At 44.8% G+C, this 16,746-nt stretch overlaps 1 protein-coding gene across 1 annotated transcript; it reads left to right on the forward strand.

The window, feature by feature from the left end:
* The first annotated feature begins 13 nt into the window (after positions 1-13).
* On the forward strand, positions 14-14,471 carry LOC105020102. The gene is made up of 9 exons (XM_013140023.4): positions 14-170; positions 1,543-1,688; positions 3,056-3,137; positions 3,655-3,790; positions 4,348-4,550; positions 4,991-5,127; positions 5,689-5,830; positions 6,051-12,810; positions 13,097-14,471. The coding sequence occupies exons 1-9, from the start codon at positions 45-47 to the stop codon at positions 13,105-13,107; spliced, it is 7,743 nt and encodes a 2,580-aa protein (XP_012995477.2). The 5' UTR covers positions 14-44; the 3' UTR covers positions 13,108-14,471.
* The last annotated feature ends 2,275 nt before the right edge of the window (positions 14,472-16,746 follow it).

Consider the following 16,746-nt stretch of genomic DNA (forward strand, 5'->3'; position numbering starts at 1 on the left):
TAGTCGCTGTAGCCTGTAGCTACGCGCTAGGCTAGGCAAGCAGTATGGCGGAGCAAGAGAAGGAATTGGAGTTAGAGGTTTTAAAAAAAGAATTGGAGAGTTTGTTTGTCAGTAACTCAAGTGAACAATACGGACTCCAAAGCAAGTTATATTGTGTACAGTTCTGTAAGGTAAGATATGTATTTGAATCATACGTAGCAAAGCGTAAGACTTGTTTGTCAGTAAAGACTTGAGCTAGCTTGATTCTAGCTAGCTATCTAACCAACAATTCCCCTCCCCCAGAAACGGACAGATAAAATCCGTAAATAGCTTGTTAGCAACCACTTAACGAACTGTTATAGCAGTATCACTGATGCCACATATTGTGTTATAAACTCTTTCAAGATGCATGCCATACAGTTAGTTATTACTTTTGTTAATGGATAATCATTGTGACTCCATTCGTGCTCGGTAGCTTCCTACTAGCTAGTCAGCCAGCCAAGTTATTTGCCCCAGTTTAGGTAACTACTAGCTGTAAACATTAGTTTGGTTACTTGCCAGCTGTACATTTGGCAACTAGGTTGGAGGTCTCAGGATTTTACTGTACTTGGATGCGTCTCATTTAGTTATTAAATATGAAGTATTACATTATCGTATGGGAAGAATAAGACTTTCAAACCATGTTATCCACCTAGGAAGATTGAAACACACGGAATTCTACCTAGCTACCCACCAGACGCTGTTGCTAATGACACAATTGCATGCCCGGTTACATTAGTTGGTAATATGGAAGTCACTTAGCGAAAGTCCTTGCCACTTATTAACCTGCGGAAATATGTCTCAGTGTCTGGTCAATAGTTTTTTGCCCAGGAATAGGTTGTCAACGCATAAATCAGTTGCATCAGAGAGAATTTCTAAAAAAAATGCAACTTTCTTACAGTAGATTATTCCTAATCCTTTAAGTAGTCTAGGGTCATGCAGAACTGTCATGTTCCACTTTTTTAAAAGGTCTCTATAAAATCAGCTAATTAGCGGTTGCTTGCTAATGTGGTCAGTATAAGTAGAGAAAAATAAAAATGCATTAAGCTTTGAATTGGCTTCTGTTTGGATAATTTGGCTGTTTAAGTTTACAAAAATAATGTTACATGTCTCCTTTAATTCTAGGGCGGATTTCCCAGACTCAGTTTAAGCTAAGTTTCTGACCAAAATAATTGTGCTGAGTCAAGATTTCCACTGAGCTTGATTTGTGTTTATTTATTTTTGATCCTGGACCAGGCTTAATCAGTGTCTGTTAAACTGGCCCCTTAGGATTTTGAGCTTCTGGTGGCTGGTTAGTCAGATGCTTGTAACGGTTAACTGAACCATGGATGATCATACACTGTGGGTGAATAACCATCCAACAGCAAGTTATAAAATAGTTACATTCTCCTTTAACTTGATAATATGGAAGAAAGGCTTCACTCTGTTTAGCTGTGTTAACTCATCCTCCTTCCTACCTCTGTTGCCCTAACTCAACCCTTCCTCTTTTCATTCTGTCTCTGTCCCTGCCCTTTATGCCTGTAGTTGGTAGAGGTCTATACAGGGCGATGGCAGGTGCCCTTGCCACAGCTACAGGTTCTTCAGACGGCTCTGAGTTCCTTTGTCCAGGCGTCGGCTGGCTTCCCATGCACCTGTGAGCATGTCCACTACACCCTGAGCAGTCTGGCCTTGTGAGTATGAGTGTTGACTGAGGTCCTCACCTTCACTGCAGACATCTGGATGGGAGTTTGGTTTGCAGGACATGTAAATGTTTCAGATCACGTTAAATCCTTGCCTTTCTGTTCTTGCTGGCGTTCTTGCTCTGCATCTCAGGTTTGACCGTAAATATGCCGTTGGCCACATAACCAGTAGGCTATGAATTGTTCAAACGTCTGAAACATATTACACTGTTGAATTATGCAGCCAAACCACGTTACACTGTTAAATAATGCAGAAATTCACTGGCATGTGTGTACACTTAAAGGGTTTATTTATTCCTCTGCTGGCTACACATGATGCATTGTAGCTTTGAGACCGAAGGTTTTTCTTAAAGCTTAGTCCAGGGGTACTCAAATCTGGCCCTCCAAGCCAGTTCCACTCTATTTTTTCATTGCCACCTCTTTTGTAAGGACACCATATGGGTGCAAGTAAAGATGAGGTAGAACAGAAAACCAGCAGGCTACTGCCCTCATAGTGTAGTATTTTAATACCCCCAGCCTAGAGCCTCCACTGTAAGATATTCAGTGGTTATTTTATTTTGGGAGGGATGAAATACAGTCGCAACACTGTTTTGAACATCAGTCAAATGTATCAGTGAAAAAAGTAGGAGTTTTGCACAGACCCCCACTGTGTGCCTTGTGCTGACCAACCTCCCTTCCGAAATAGTGGGGTCAGAGCCTGCTGTAGGGCTGAGTAGAACAGGCGGTTACCTCAGAATTCTGCCTGTTAAACCAGCGCAATAACATGGATGTGTAACTGGGAACCCAACATTTCTGAATTGTTTTCTTGTTTGCATGAAAGATGCATTCCATATGTTTCCAGTATAAAAGGTGATTCAGCGCCAGGGCATCAGCCTTCTGCTCCTCTCACTGGATATGCAATGACTGTCATTCATTTCGTCATGCTTTTATCAAGTGACGTTGGCCTGGAATCTTGACGATGACCCTTTTCATTCCAGTATCCAGACTGTTATACCTCCCGTACAACATTACAACAAAGCAGACATACATTGTTGCCTCAGGAGGCAAATGCATATTGCACCTGCCAACAGGGTTTTATATGAAGTTGTTTTGTGTCCTGTGGTAGGCTGTCAGGAGGGTGAAGAATTTCGCCCTTAACTTAATTCTCTATACAATCAATACCTGTTGAGAATATCTCTGGAATGTCTCTAATTCTCACGAGTTTGAATAATAATAACTGAATATGTTATGTCACTCCCAGTCTTTTCCAACTCTGGGTATTCTTGACTCTTCAGGAATGACATGTGATTTCACTAAAGCTCTGGACTATATGTATTAAAGTAGACCAACTGTTGCCACTCCATATTCTCTGCTCACAGGAGTGTTTTTGAACTCTTGCTGTTTTTGAAGAAAGAAAACTTCGTGCAGGATCCATTGAAAGACATCCTTGATTCATTCCAGGTGGGTCATCCTGTTCATCCTGACCGGCACGCGCCCTGACCTGACCGGCTCGCGCTCTGACCTGACCGGCTCGCGCCCTGACCTGACCGGCTCGCGCCCTGACCTGACCGGCTCGCGCCCTGACCTGACCGGCTCGCGCCCTGACCGGACCGGCTCGCGCCCTGACCGGACCGGCTCGCGCCCTGACCGGACCGGCTCGCGCCCTGACCGGACCGGCTCGCGCCCTGACCTGACCGGCTCGCGCCCTGACCTGACCGGCACGCGCCCTGACCTGACCGGCACGCGCCCTGACCTGACCGGCTCGCGCCCTGACCTGACCGGCTCGCGCTCTGACCTTTGGACCCTACTTGCCCGTTAGGCAAGGCGGTTCATCTGACCAATCAGGTGTCATGTTTTGCACGTTATTATAGACTGTTATTCATGTCATTGTACAGTTTTTCATCCCTGTATGGGCTGCAGAGTAAAATACCACTAGATCACTAGATGTTACATGAGGTTAACCCTCCTCCACTCTCAGGAATGCTTTTCCCACCTGGATAGACACCAGAACATCCACCTGCTGCAGGTGAAACAAATCATCAGAGAGAAGGGACCATGGGCCAGCCCTGTACTACAGGCCATTCTGAAGGACACCGCTCTTCCCCAGGATGAAGGTGAGGCAGGCAGACAGACAGGGATGGATGGAGGGAGGGAGGGAGGCAGGTAGGTGGAAGGAAGGAAGGGAGGAAGGAAGGGAGGGACAGAGAAGAGGTAGAAGCAGATGAGAAGGAGACGAAGTGGAGGCAGGCAAGGTGGAAGCGGGAGAAGGAGGTGGAGGACAATGTAGTCCTTCCCAGTGAACTCCCAACACTGATGCTACTATAATCAGGTTGACAAGATATGGTGCCTTTCTATTTGCATGACAAACGTGCTGTAATATTTGTCTGTTTAGAGGAAATACATCTGTAGTGCTTTGCAATTGTTGTTATTGATGTTAACTCTGCCTTCACAGGTAGTTCCAACTCGATAGTCTTTATAAAACATCATAATAAGGAGGGGTGATGTCCAATCAATTTGGTATTTTCAGTCTTAATTAAATAACATCTGTTCTTAACCTGATGGCACAATCCAGTTATTTTGTTTTTACTAATGATACCAATCCTTTTCACAATATGGGTTGGGGTTCCAGTTTGGGACATGCAGCTGACCTTTGACCCCTCTCTCTCCACAGTGGAGCGGTACATAGGCTCAGAGGTGCCGGTCTTCTTCGAGCTGCGTGTTCGTTACCTGCTGTCCTGTTTCATGATCCAGGAGGCTGTGGTTCTGGCGAAGACGTGCTCCCAACACCTGACTGCTGGGCGAAACCTATTCTTCCTGCAGGCCTACCTCACCTGTCTCTGCAAGGCCTCGCTCTATGATCACATGCGCAAAGAGGTGAGGGACCAACCTTTTATTTGTGTAACGTTGGTTTCCCTCTGGAAGAGAATGAGATTTAGGATGATGTTGACAAGTTTGCAAAATGTGATTGTAAGCGGCTTAGGATTAAAACGTCTGTTTGACTTTGGCAAAAGATGGGAGGGATGCAGTTGGGATTCTGCAGTATCAATGTGACATCTAACTCCATCAGACATGAGTGAGAAGGTGCTGGAATGACAGAATGTATCCTCTTATCCAGAGCAACATAGCCATTTATCTTAAGATGGGTTGTAGATGTGAAGGAAGTCACCACTGGTGTTTGCTCTGTGTTGTAGATGTGAAGGAAGTCACCACTGGTGTTTGCTCTGTGTTGTAGATGTGAAGGAAGTCACCACTGGTGTTTGCTCTGTGTTGTAGATGTGAAGGAAGTCACCACTGGTGTTTGCTCTGTGTTGTAGATGTGGGAGGTAGACGGTAAGGATGCGGTGGATATTGTTTGCAACACGGAGCGAGAGGAGAGCGACGACACGCTGCTGGCCCTCTGTAGGGCCTTTCTTTCCCAGCAGCTACTCAATGGAGACATGTACTACATGTGGTGAGTCCCTAAACATGCCCGTCTGCCAGAGACTCCCCTCACCTCTTAAATGAAGATTTTTAGTTGACCTGTGTCACCCAAAGTACTCTCTCCCCCAAATGGCACCCTATTCCCTTATTTGTTCACTGCTTGTGATCTGGGCCCATTAGGAATAGTGTTATATGGGACAGTCTGTTATAACATCTCAGATTCAGGACTAGAGTCTAAGTTACTGAGAGATACCTACCCTGGCCTGTATTCAAAAAGTATATGCTAGCATCTACGAACCGCCCCTTTCAAGCCAAACATATCTACATTGCAGTGTGTTGTTTTGGCTGATATTCTTTATCAATTTACTATAATGAGCAGCTAGTTACTAACCTAGATCATCACTTGTACTCCGTCAATATGAACAGGGATATTTGGATACAGTAATAACTAGTCTAATTATAACAGCTTTTATGTTCTTAGATGTTTATTTCTCATCTTCTAACCAACCCAAGTGGCAGGGCCACCATTCTGTTGTTTTTTTAAATCCAGTTTGCAGCTTCAATCATTAATTGACCCCCCCCACACACACAGGGATCTGGTGTTCATATGGAGTAAACTCTGCCTACGGGTCAACCCCTCCAAGCAGGCCTTACTGGAAGAAAGCCATCAGCTGCTGCTGTCTGCAACTGACATCAAGTCAATTTTCCCTTTCATGAGAGTTATCCTTGCAGAGGTGAGCCTGGAATCTGTGGTAGTTAACTGTCTGCCAAAATGGCTGTATGATTTTGATATATTGATATGGTGGTGTTGTTGACTTATGGAGTAAGGTTCCATTTGGGCCTCCCCTCCTCATCAGAGTTAATCTATAGCATGATTGTATTTGTGTATACATTACCTTTTCTATATGGGAGGGAATAATTAACCCGAACTCTCATTGTTATTTGCTCTCCCAGCTTGGAAAGGATGGTCTGCAGTTCTGTGTGGAGCTCTGCACCCATGCCCTCCAGACAGACCGCTGTGACACAGCTACCAAATCCCTACTCTACAAGACCGTGGCCTACCTTCTGCCCAACGACCTGGAGATCTGCCGGGCCTGCGCCCTCCTCGTGTTCTTCCTGGAGCGCACGGTGGAGGCCTACAAGACCGTGTTCCTCCTCTACACCCACCCTGATGAGGAGTACTACGCTGAGGCTGGCCCCATCAGGAACCATGTCCGGTTTGAGATACTCCAGACCCTGAAAAGGGGACTTTACTTTGACCCCGAATTCTGGAACCTTTTGAATCTCCGTACCAACTGCCTAAAGCTAATGAGCGAGAAGAAGGCGGCCTTGGCAAGGATCATGGAGGAGGATAAGTGGGTGTCCAGTTACTGTAGCAACATCCCCAAAGAGACCTGCCGTGGCTGGGCCACTGAACCGTCTGAGCATTTGCAGACTAGACAAGTCGCTGAGACTAAACAACCACAGATGAAACAAGCTCCAGTTAAACACATACAGATTAAACCCTTTCATCAGGTAACGGAGCCCAAGAAGCGTTTTCACAGAGACGAGAAGAATAACGCCTCGACGGCACCAGTGGACGGCAAACGTGTCAAAACTCAAAGTTCAGAAAAGACTGTTGGAAAGACCTCTGCTGTCGAGCCACCGCGGCAGCCAGTCAGTCACCTGACACCGGCAATGGCAAGACAAGCCAAAACAAAGTCTGCAAAAAAGGTTGAACCCCCTGTAGTTGTTGAAGAACAACCTGTTGTAAAAAGGAGAGGAAGAAAGCCTGGGCCGAAGCCAAGAATGCGGTCACCTGTAAGAGTGGACTCCTCTGCCGAGTCCTCAGTCAGACGGTCCGTCAGACAACTGGACACGGTGCAGGATAACCTTGATCGGCAAGGCACTCCCATACAACACAGGCACATGACCCGACTTTCAGAAAAGAAACCACCCAAGCGACTGGGTAGAAAACCTCGCTGGCTTCTGGAGGGAACCTTTCAGGCTGAGACCAGTGCTCCACGGAGAGGTCGGAAACCAGGTCGGAAACCTCAGCAGCAGAAGACCCAGGTGGCGGTGGAGAAGGCAAAGAACTCACCGTGTCAGTCTAGTTCAGTCAAGGAAACTAAAACCAAACCGAAGAATGCAGGTAACTCACAAAGCAACTCACCGGCTGCTTGTTTAGCAGCGAGGGAACCAGAATGTACAAGTGAGGACATTCCTGATGGGAACCATCTACCTGCGGTATCTCTTGCTCCTGACTTGAAGTTGGAGGTCTCGCAACCTGACAATGAACTGGTGGTTTTCCCTGAAGATCAACTCAGAAGACAAGGACTGGTGTTTGTAAACTGTGATCTGTCTAAGCCGCCAGCCCCGGCACAGTTTCAGGAAAAGGATCGATTTAGAGAAGAGTTTATCTTCCCTACTCAAAACCCCAGTCTCTTCATACAGCAGTTGCACAGCTATGCACGGGTGCTTAAGACGGAAGGTGTTTCTGGGAATGCTGAAACCTGTGCGCTGAAACCGACAGATGTCCGTCCCTACCTGAACCAAAGTTGTCTGCCAGAGCTAGATGCTGCATCTGCTGTATTTTACCAGATGTCAGCAGTGGAAATGAAAGGTGAGGTCTCCTCACAAACTGCCACTCCAACAGCCACTGCCATGACCGTCACATCACAAGGGTTCTTTATTGACAAAGATGCTCAGCAAAAATGTATTCCATTCCATGCCACTACGAATGTCATGAACTCAAATAATCCAGGTAGAAGAAGAGCACGAATATTGAATATTGAGGGTCCAAAAGAACCAACAAAAGTTATTAACGTTCCTAAAGAGCTGACGTCTACTGAAGTCAGTGATGTTCTAGAATCCTCATCAAGGGAAACAGAAGTTACTGATATTCTGAAAGAGGCAATGAGTATTGCAAACATTGGTTTGGAGGAAGCCATGATGGATGACACTGACACTGGCATCTCTGACAAGGATATTCGAGTGCTTGTTGATCCTACTCCTACTTTTTGCTGGCTGTCTAATACCTCAATGAATGCATTTGCCAGAGAATTTGAAAAGTTTGCCAAGGGTAAGGACACAGTGGTTTTGGAAAACCATGAGGCTGTGACAGCCCAAGCTACAGGTAATATATTGCGGAAAACCTTGGCGACGTCACCATCACTGGAAGACACCCTTCAGGACATCATCCCAGAGAATGCCCCAAAAGTCAATACTGAACCGGTAGTTGTTCATAAGGACACTTCATTAGTAAAACAACTGAACCCAAAAGTCACAGATGCCTTACAGGACACCCAGACAGGAGTAGAACATCAAAACATCCAACAGGTCACAGGACTGGACACAAATCCAAAGGACATCCCAACACCATTTGAGTACATCCCACAGATCACTGATGACACCCGGCAGCTTGAGGAACCTCTTAAAGTAGCTGTACTTCAGAGGTCCATGTGGGGTATAATCCATACAGTGGACTCACCAGAGGACAACACCCCCAAATTTACCAAAGTATTTTCAGAAAATGCTCAGAATATCCAACAGCCAACTGAAGACAACATGAATGCCACAATGGGCAACAGAACGGAGACCTTGCCTAAAGTCACTGCAGATGCCCTACAGGTTACTGAGGACAGAACAAAAGCTACTGTTGATACTGCAATGGTTTCTACAGGTAACAAATCAGAGGTTGTTGAGGTTTTCCTACAGAACAGAGATGACACTTGTCCTCTGAAGAGCCCGCAGAAAACGCCACAAGACACTTCAATGACCACTGGGGATTCTGGACACTGCCAAATTGCCACTGGGGATTCTGGACACTGCCAAATGGTCACTGTGGAAACTACTGATGTCCCAATAGTAACAGTGGACTCAGGATACTGCTTAATGTTCACAGAGGACGTCCTGAAAATCTCTGAGAATGTCCTGAAAGATTCCAAAGATGCCTCAAAGGAGTGTAAAGACATTCTACAGAACACCCAAATGGTCTCTAAAGATGCTTGCATCCCTAGGGATCGAGCGCGGGTCAATGATCACCCCGACAAGGATAATACTGATCCCTCAAAGGTAACTGATGTTGCTTCAAAGCACCCTGATGACTCCCCAGAGAACCCCTCAATGGTCACTGAAGATAATATTGACAGCCCAGAAATATGTGGGACTGCTCCAGAGCCAACTGGAGATCCTTCAGATGTCAATGAAGACACCCAGCAAATCACTGACCTGTCAGGGATCGTGGAAGACACCCCGAAAGTCACAAAGGGTGTCCCACATAATACACAGGACAACTCATTGGTCACCTCAAATGTCTCCAAAAGTGCTCACACTCCAAAGGTCAGCAAAGACACCTCAAAAGACCCTGACTACATGCGTAAAGTCACTAAGAGTACCCCTAAAATCACAAGAGAGACCCCACAGAAAGGACAGGACTCCCCAAAGGTCACTAAGGAGGCCGTGGTCTCTAGGGATACCTTGCAAAACCCTGAAGGCATCCCACAGGAGACTGGGGATGGTCAACTGGCGTATCGCTGCAGTCTCTGCAACAAGATTTTCAATGGCAATGCCCATGTCGCAGCCCATGCCATGTACCACTTCCGCAGAGACCAATGTATGTTCTGTAGGATGCTGTTCAAAAATGACCTCATCGCCATGATGCATCTGTCTGAACACATTGACAAGTTGAAGAAAGGAAACGTTCATGCTGATATTCAAGGGGTCCATGAGAACTGTCCACCTGGGTTGCCTGAAAAGCCTGAACGCTCTGCACAGAAGGGTAGACGGGGACGCAAAAGGATCTCCGTACTCTCCACAGATACCAGAGAATCATCTCCACCCAATTGCAGAAAACTGCGGTCTACCAATAGGCTGTCGACCGACCTTCATCCAGAGACTAGAGTGGAAACCGAAGAGTGTGATGCCAAGCAGTCGATAGAGAGGGTCAATGGACACATAGGTAAAAGACGGGTTAAGGTTGAAGGAATGGAGCATGATGGGGATTTTCAAAGACCAGAGCAGAAACAGCAAAAGGAGGAGCAATCCTGTCTGGAGACGAGGGAAGAACCTGTGGAGCACTCTACTACTTCGGTAAAGATTGCAACATGGGAACAAAATGGTGCCTCTTCAAATCTAACAAAGACTTTAAAAGAGGTGAAACCCTGCTCCTCAGCAAAGACAGTGGAGGCTAAAACAGGATCTGCGTCTTTAGCGACAGGACCACAGGATAGGCTTTCTGTTTCCCCTATTGAGACCTCGGCCCAGGGGAAGGAATCTTCCGGTTGCTGCCCTGTAGAGGGATGTACTGAGACATTCCCTGGAAAAATGCGCTCTATCCTCGGTCATATTCTGGACGATCACCGTAGCGATACCAAATGCTTAGAAACTGCGTTTTGCCACTGGAATGGAAAATGCAGTATTTGCCAGAAGCCTGGTTTGACTTTGCAGCATTACCAGCACCACGTGGAACAGCACAGAGGAAGTCCCCGACATCCTTGTCTACACCGTGGGTGTAAAGCCCGGTTTGGCGCTGTGGCAGAAATGAGAAAACATGCAAAGACTCACCAGCCCCTACAGGCGGTATGTTGTTTCCCAGGATGTAAGGAGCAGTTGGGTTGTTTTTTGGAACTTAACCGTCATGAGCGAGAACACTATCCTCTTCCAAAGGAACAGACTTATGTCCCTGTTGTTGGTTCTACTTCTGTAAAAGAGACAGATGAGCTACATCAGATGGGTGAAAAGGGGAGATGGGATCGTAGAGAAAAGGAAACATCAACTGCTGCCTCTGCTACTACTGTAAAGGTAACTAGGAAGTGTAATTTGACCAAGAAGGAAACTCAGGTCATTGGGAAACGGCAGGTTCGTAAATCCAGGAATAACAATCCTCACCCTGTTATCACTGGAAAGGCGATCGATAAGTTGCAGGGTAAGAGGAAGCTGTGTATCGGTAAGAAAGTGAGTACCTCAACATCTACCACCAAAGCTAAACAAGCTGAAAAAGTGACCAAGAAGTTAAAGATGATGAATAAGTTAAAGAAAGCACAGGCTTCAAAGAGTCGGCACATTAGCTCAGAAAAGGACACCTCAACTCCTCCCAGCATAACCACCACTGCTCAAAAAGTTACCAAAAATGTTAAGGTGATAAATAAGTTACTGAAGATGCAGGTTATTAAGAAAAAGACTATTAGCAAGAAAATGTATCCCCTGAGTAGTCAAGCTACTGATGTGACAAAAAAATTGAAGGTGACTGATGATTTCAAGAAAACCAAACAGGCTTTACGGAAAACCAGTGTAGGAACTAAACGAGCTGTACTGAAACCAAGTGTAGGAACAGAATCTACGAAGGCTTCAGGTGTTGAAACTGATGTGGACACTGCAACACCTCCCTCCACAGAATCCAATTCAAAGAATTGTGAACCAAGAAACACTAAAATTACTCCTCCCCAAACCTGTAAAACAACTCCAAAAACCCCTAAAACTACACCTTCAAAATCCACAATCAAGGAAGAGGTCGTAAAAAACGCTTATATTCGGCCCCTGCGCTCAGCACACCTAGATGAGAACTACACTACTGTGACAAAACGCAGGAAAGTGACGTCCTGGGTACCTCAACACTCTCAAGCACACCTGGATGCAATGGAGGCCACGCCCACTACACAACCCATCCAGAGGCTTGGTGCGAAGAGACAATGGGCTCGTAGAGAAAAGGCATCCACTACTAATACAAAGGTAACCAGGGAGTATAATTTGACCAAGAAGTTAGAGGAATTCCCGGTCACTAAGAAACCACAGGTTCGTAAAGGCCAAAGTCCCCCTACTGCACATCCCCCTGCCATCACTGTAAAGGCGACCAATGAATTTAAGGACTTGCGGGTTACCAGGAAGTCGCGTGTTAAGAACGTTAGCACCACTGAACAAGCCGAAAAAGTAACCAAGAAGTTAAAGATGATAAACAATTTAAAGAAAGTGCAGGCTGCAAAGAGTCGGTACGTTGGCAAAAAAAAGAGCTCCTCAACTCCCCCAATAACCTCCTCCACTACAACTTCTAACCCAATCATCTTGGCTGAAATTGTTACCAGAAAGCCAAAGCTGACCGATGAGTTAAAGAAAAAAAAACGGCATGTACAGAAACCAAGTCTAAGACAAGACCCCAAAAATACAGACAGTGTTGACATGGATACAAACCCCCCAACTGTCCTTCCCACCACAGAATCAAAGTCCAAGAACTGCAAACCTCAAAACACTAAACCTACCACTTCCACACTCCCTTCAGGTTCTTCTACTGCACCTCCCACATCACATACTGTTACTCCTACAACCCCTCCCCCTCTCAAAACCCCTTTTTCTCCTTCCTCTCCCAAAACCCTTACTACTCTTTCCAAAACCCCTATAGCTCCTCCCAAATCCCCTGCTGTTACTCCCAAATCCCCGATCAGGAAAGACGAGGGGACAACTTCGTTTTATGGAATGATTGGCAACAAGCCCTATATCCGCCCTCCGCCCACAGCCTACCTAGACGAGAGTTACACCACCATGCAGAAACGAAGGAAAGAGATGTCCTGGGCTCCTCATCATTCTCCAACGCATCTGGATCCAGTAGAAGCTGTGTTGGCTGTCCAGAGGCAGCGGTGTACCAAATGTTTTCTGCCTTTCAACAGTCCAGAGGAGCTCCAAACACACCTGTCACTGAAGAAATGCACTGCTCTCTTTGGCTTTGATGACTCTGATGAAGACGGTATGAGATTTATTCTGACATTTGTTTACACAATTCAAGTTTTAGTTTAATCGAATTAAAGCATTTTTTTAGATTGTTCAAATTAAATGATTTGGGACTGGCGCTAAAAGTTGGTGCTAAAACGGTTCCAGAGCAGTATACCTATGGAGAATCTATGTCCAAGACATTTAATGATGTCTAGGACACATTTGAAACTTTCCCCAGAGTGTACTAGATTATAACAATAATCATAGTCACATTTTCTATTATGTTTATGCTGTGTCCTGATTGTTTGTTATTGCTTTAGGTAACCGTTGAAGTAGAGAAGAGGACATCTGAGGACCTGCTGCTAGGGGTTGAACCCCTCCCAACCCTGCTACCTTAATGAGTAGGATTCTTACAGGGTCGACCTTTACTGGACCCACAGGGCCCCGCTTGTGGCTGAGGCCAGCTGATGGCTACAAGAGAACCAACAACATTCAGGGTTGTGACCTTCCATGTTCTGTCCCCGTCTAGCATAGATCTGACTGTTGACCTGCTAAGATCTGTGATGTTCTCCCTTAAAGGTCAATGGTTGTCTGAACCTGAATGGTTAATTTTATTAACTGGTTGACTAACTGACCAGGAGGCATTTCTAAAGTAAAGCCAGGATTCATGTGAAGGACTTGGGTTAGGAGTATGGACATTTAATAATTCTATGTTTATTCGTTTTTTTATTGTATTTTCTTTGGACTCAGGAAGTGCCTGGACCCAACCTGCTACTGCTTCTTCCTGCTTCTCTTCCATTGGTCAGCGGTCCAGGGACTGCATTCCAATTGGCAGCCTATACTGTACTATATGTAGTGCACTACTAGACAACATTAGTGCACTATAAAGGCAATAGGGTTCAGTTTGGGACACCCCAGGGAGTTATGGCTGGGTCACGGAATGACTCGTGAAGCTGTGAGAACTGATTTTACACAGTCAAAAGACAGCAGGGATATTAACTACATTGTTTCAGATATTTAACACAATTATTTTTGGTTGTTTTGCTTCTGTGCTTCACCTTTATTCTGCAGTTAAAATACAGTATTCCACCTTTGTCTCTGAATTGTGCGAAGCGTCTTATAATTTACGTTACACTGCTTTGATTAACTGTTGTGCGGAAAACAATATGAACGTCAACACCACTGAAAGTACATTTGTTTTTAAATCAGAGGAGTATTATTAGCTATAATGCCTAAAAATAATTTAAATGTAGCTACTGAATCTCATTTTCAATAAATGAACATTGCTTTTTTTTTGTGTAGTGAACATCACTTCAGATAAAATTATACTTTATTGCACAAAGTTTCATGTTGTCTGGGATGAATTGACATGTTGGCAGTTAATCTGCACACAACCAGAATTGGTTTAACTGTTCATACAGTAAATCTATGGCTTGTGTCCCAAATGACACTATTCCTTATATAGTGCACTCCAGGTCAGAGCACATAGGGCTCTATTCTAAAGTAGTGCATATAAAAGGGAATAGGTCAGGGTGTCATTTGGGTTTAGATATCTATGTCATTGAGGTCAGAAATGTATGTGAATTAATTTACCCATGTGTCCCTAAAACACCAGGGCTAAATCTTAGGGCTGTGGGTTCATCAGTTTATATTAGCTTCTCACATGTTAGAACAAAGTTAATGTAAAAAAAAAAAGAAAAGTTTGATAAAGACAAGAAAAAAGTTGAGACAAGTAACATTTGGTGTGGGTTACTGTTGTGGTGCATCGGCAGGAAGCTGTTCTATTGAACAGGTTGCAGCAGATTTAATTTATTCATAACAGGCTTTTTTCTATCTTGCTCCTGTAAATATGTGAAGAGTTTGAATGGCTTGTTACTGGGTGTTGGAAACGGGTTTATATATATATATATATATATATCAGGTTATTGAATTAAAACAAAACAAATTGTTAAATCGTCTACCTAGTCTTTATTTATTACCAGCATTAGTAGTAGTTAGGTTGGGATTTCATACTTGTACAAGTGTGTATTGGAGATTTGTTTTTATGCATATCATGGCCCCTAAGAAACATTCAGAGTGGGTTCATGGCCCAGGACTGCTACTGTCAACATCACAGAAAGATGTTTCAACTTGGTTCAGGGATTTAAATGACCTTTTACTTTCTGGCCAATCCTTAGGGTAATTACAGATGGGTACTAAAACCTACTTTATTTTATGCTGTTATGCAGTTGCTTAGTCACTAACAAAAACATATTTAGATTAATGCTTTTCCCTTAACATAGTGTGAGATAGGGTTACCCATACAAATAAATGTAAGCTGTTTTGCTAGGGGGAGGAGATTTAGTGTCTTTGACAATGCCTCTTATGCGATACAATGCATAAATGGCTTATATCAACAGATCCAGATTAGCCAGATGGACACAAAACATCTGGAAGTCCACCACACAGCTATTAATAACAATGTGATGTCAACCTCTGATGTCAGAGCACAACCGCATGCATTTCGGGCTTCCTGTTTCTGCCACCAAACCCCTGCAATCTGTCAAGAACACTGCAGATTTTTATTACCCTAATACACATATTAGTTTGAGTTTTGATCAAATGAGGAGCTGGTCAATAAAGTTCAAAGTACAACCCAGTCAACTGCATTGAAAAACTGGATGCCTTTAATAGCTATTACCTGTATATTTCCATAATATAATTTTTTGCTTCAATTCCCCTTCGCCAGCTCAATGGTGGTGGACACAACCCCTAGATTCAATGGCTTCTAGAAACACTCAACAGCCACTAAGTCAAAATTGGAAATGTTTATTTACTATGTTCTACTATGCTCAAAGATAGCTGTGGGCTATTTTGGTTTAGTTATACATATCTAAATGCAATGTCTGAGATTACAGATGAGATGACATGAGATGTTAGATTTCAGCTGCAGTGCTGAGTAGTGTGAAGATAGAAAGGATGGGTAGGGGGGATTGTTAGTTGAGATGATTGATATTACTTGGATGGGTTACGTGATGAGACTAGTTATGGAAGACATGATATGGGTCTGTGTGATGAGACTAGTGATGGGAGACATGATATGGGTCTGTGTGATGAGACTAGTGATGGGAGACATGATATGGGTCTGTGTGATGAGACTAGTGATGGGAGACATGATATGGGTCTGTGTGATGAGACTAGTGATGGGAGACAAGATATGGGTCTGTGTGAATGGGAGACATGATATGGGTCTGTGTGAATGGGAGACATGATATGGGTCTGTGTGATGAGACTAGTGATGGGAGACATGATATGGGTCTGTATGATGAGACTAGTGATGCGACACATGATATGGGTCTGTGTGATGAGACTAGTGATGGGAGACATGATATGGGTCTGTGTGATGATACTAGTGATGGGAGACATGATATGGGTCTGTGTGAATGGGAGACATGATATGGGTCTGTGTGATGAGACTAGTGATGGGAGACATGATATGGGTCTGTGTGATGAGATTCGTGATGGGAGACATGATATGGGTCTGTGTGAATGGGAGACATGATATGGTTCTGTGTAATGGGACTCTAGCGATGGGGAGGGGTTTGAAGAGAATTAATAGAATATCTCTCATCTTCATCCGCTTATCCAGTATTGGGTCGCGGGGACAGCAGCTCCAGCAGGGGACCCCAAACTTCCCTTTCCCGAGCCACATTTGCCAGCTCTGACTGAGGGATCCCGAGGCGTTCCCAGGCCAGTGTCGAAATATAATCTCTCCACCTAGTCCTGGGCCTACCCCGAGGTCTCCTCCCAGCTGGACGTTCTTGGAACACCTCCCTAGGGAGACGTCCTGGGGGCATCCTTACCAGATGCCCGAACCACTTCAATTGGCTCCTTTCGAAGCTCCTCGTGGATGACTGATCTTCTCACCCTATCTCTAAGGGAGAAAACCAGCCACCTTTCTGAGAAAACCCATTTCAGCCGCTTGCACTCG

The sequence above is a fragment of the Esox lucius genome, chromosome 22 (assembly GCF_011004845.1).
Source record: "Esox lucius isolate fEsoLuc1 chromosome 22, fEsoLuc1.pri, whole genome shotgun sequence".
In the NCBI taxonomy this organism is placed as follows: Eukaryota; Metazoa; Chordata; class Actinopteri; order Esociformes; family Esocidae; genus Esox; species Esox lucius.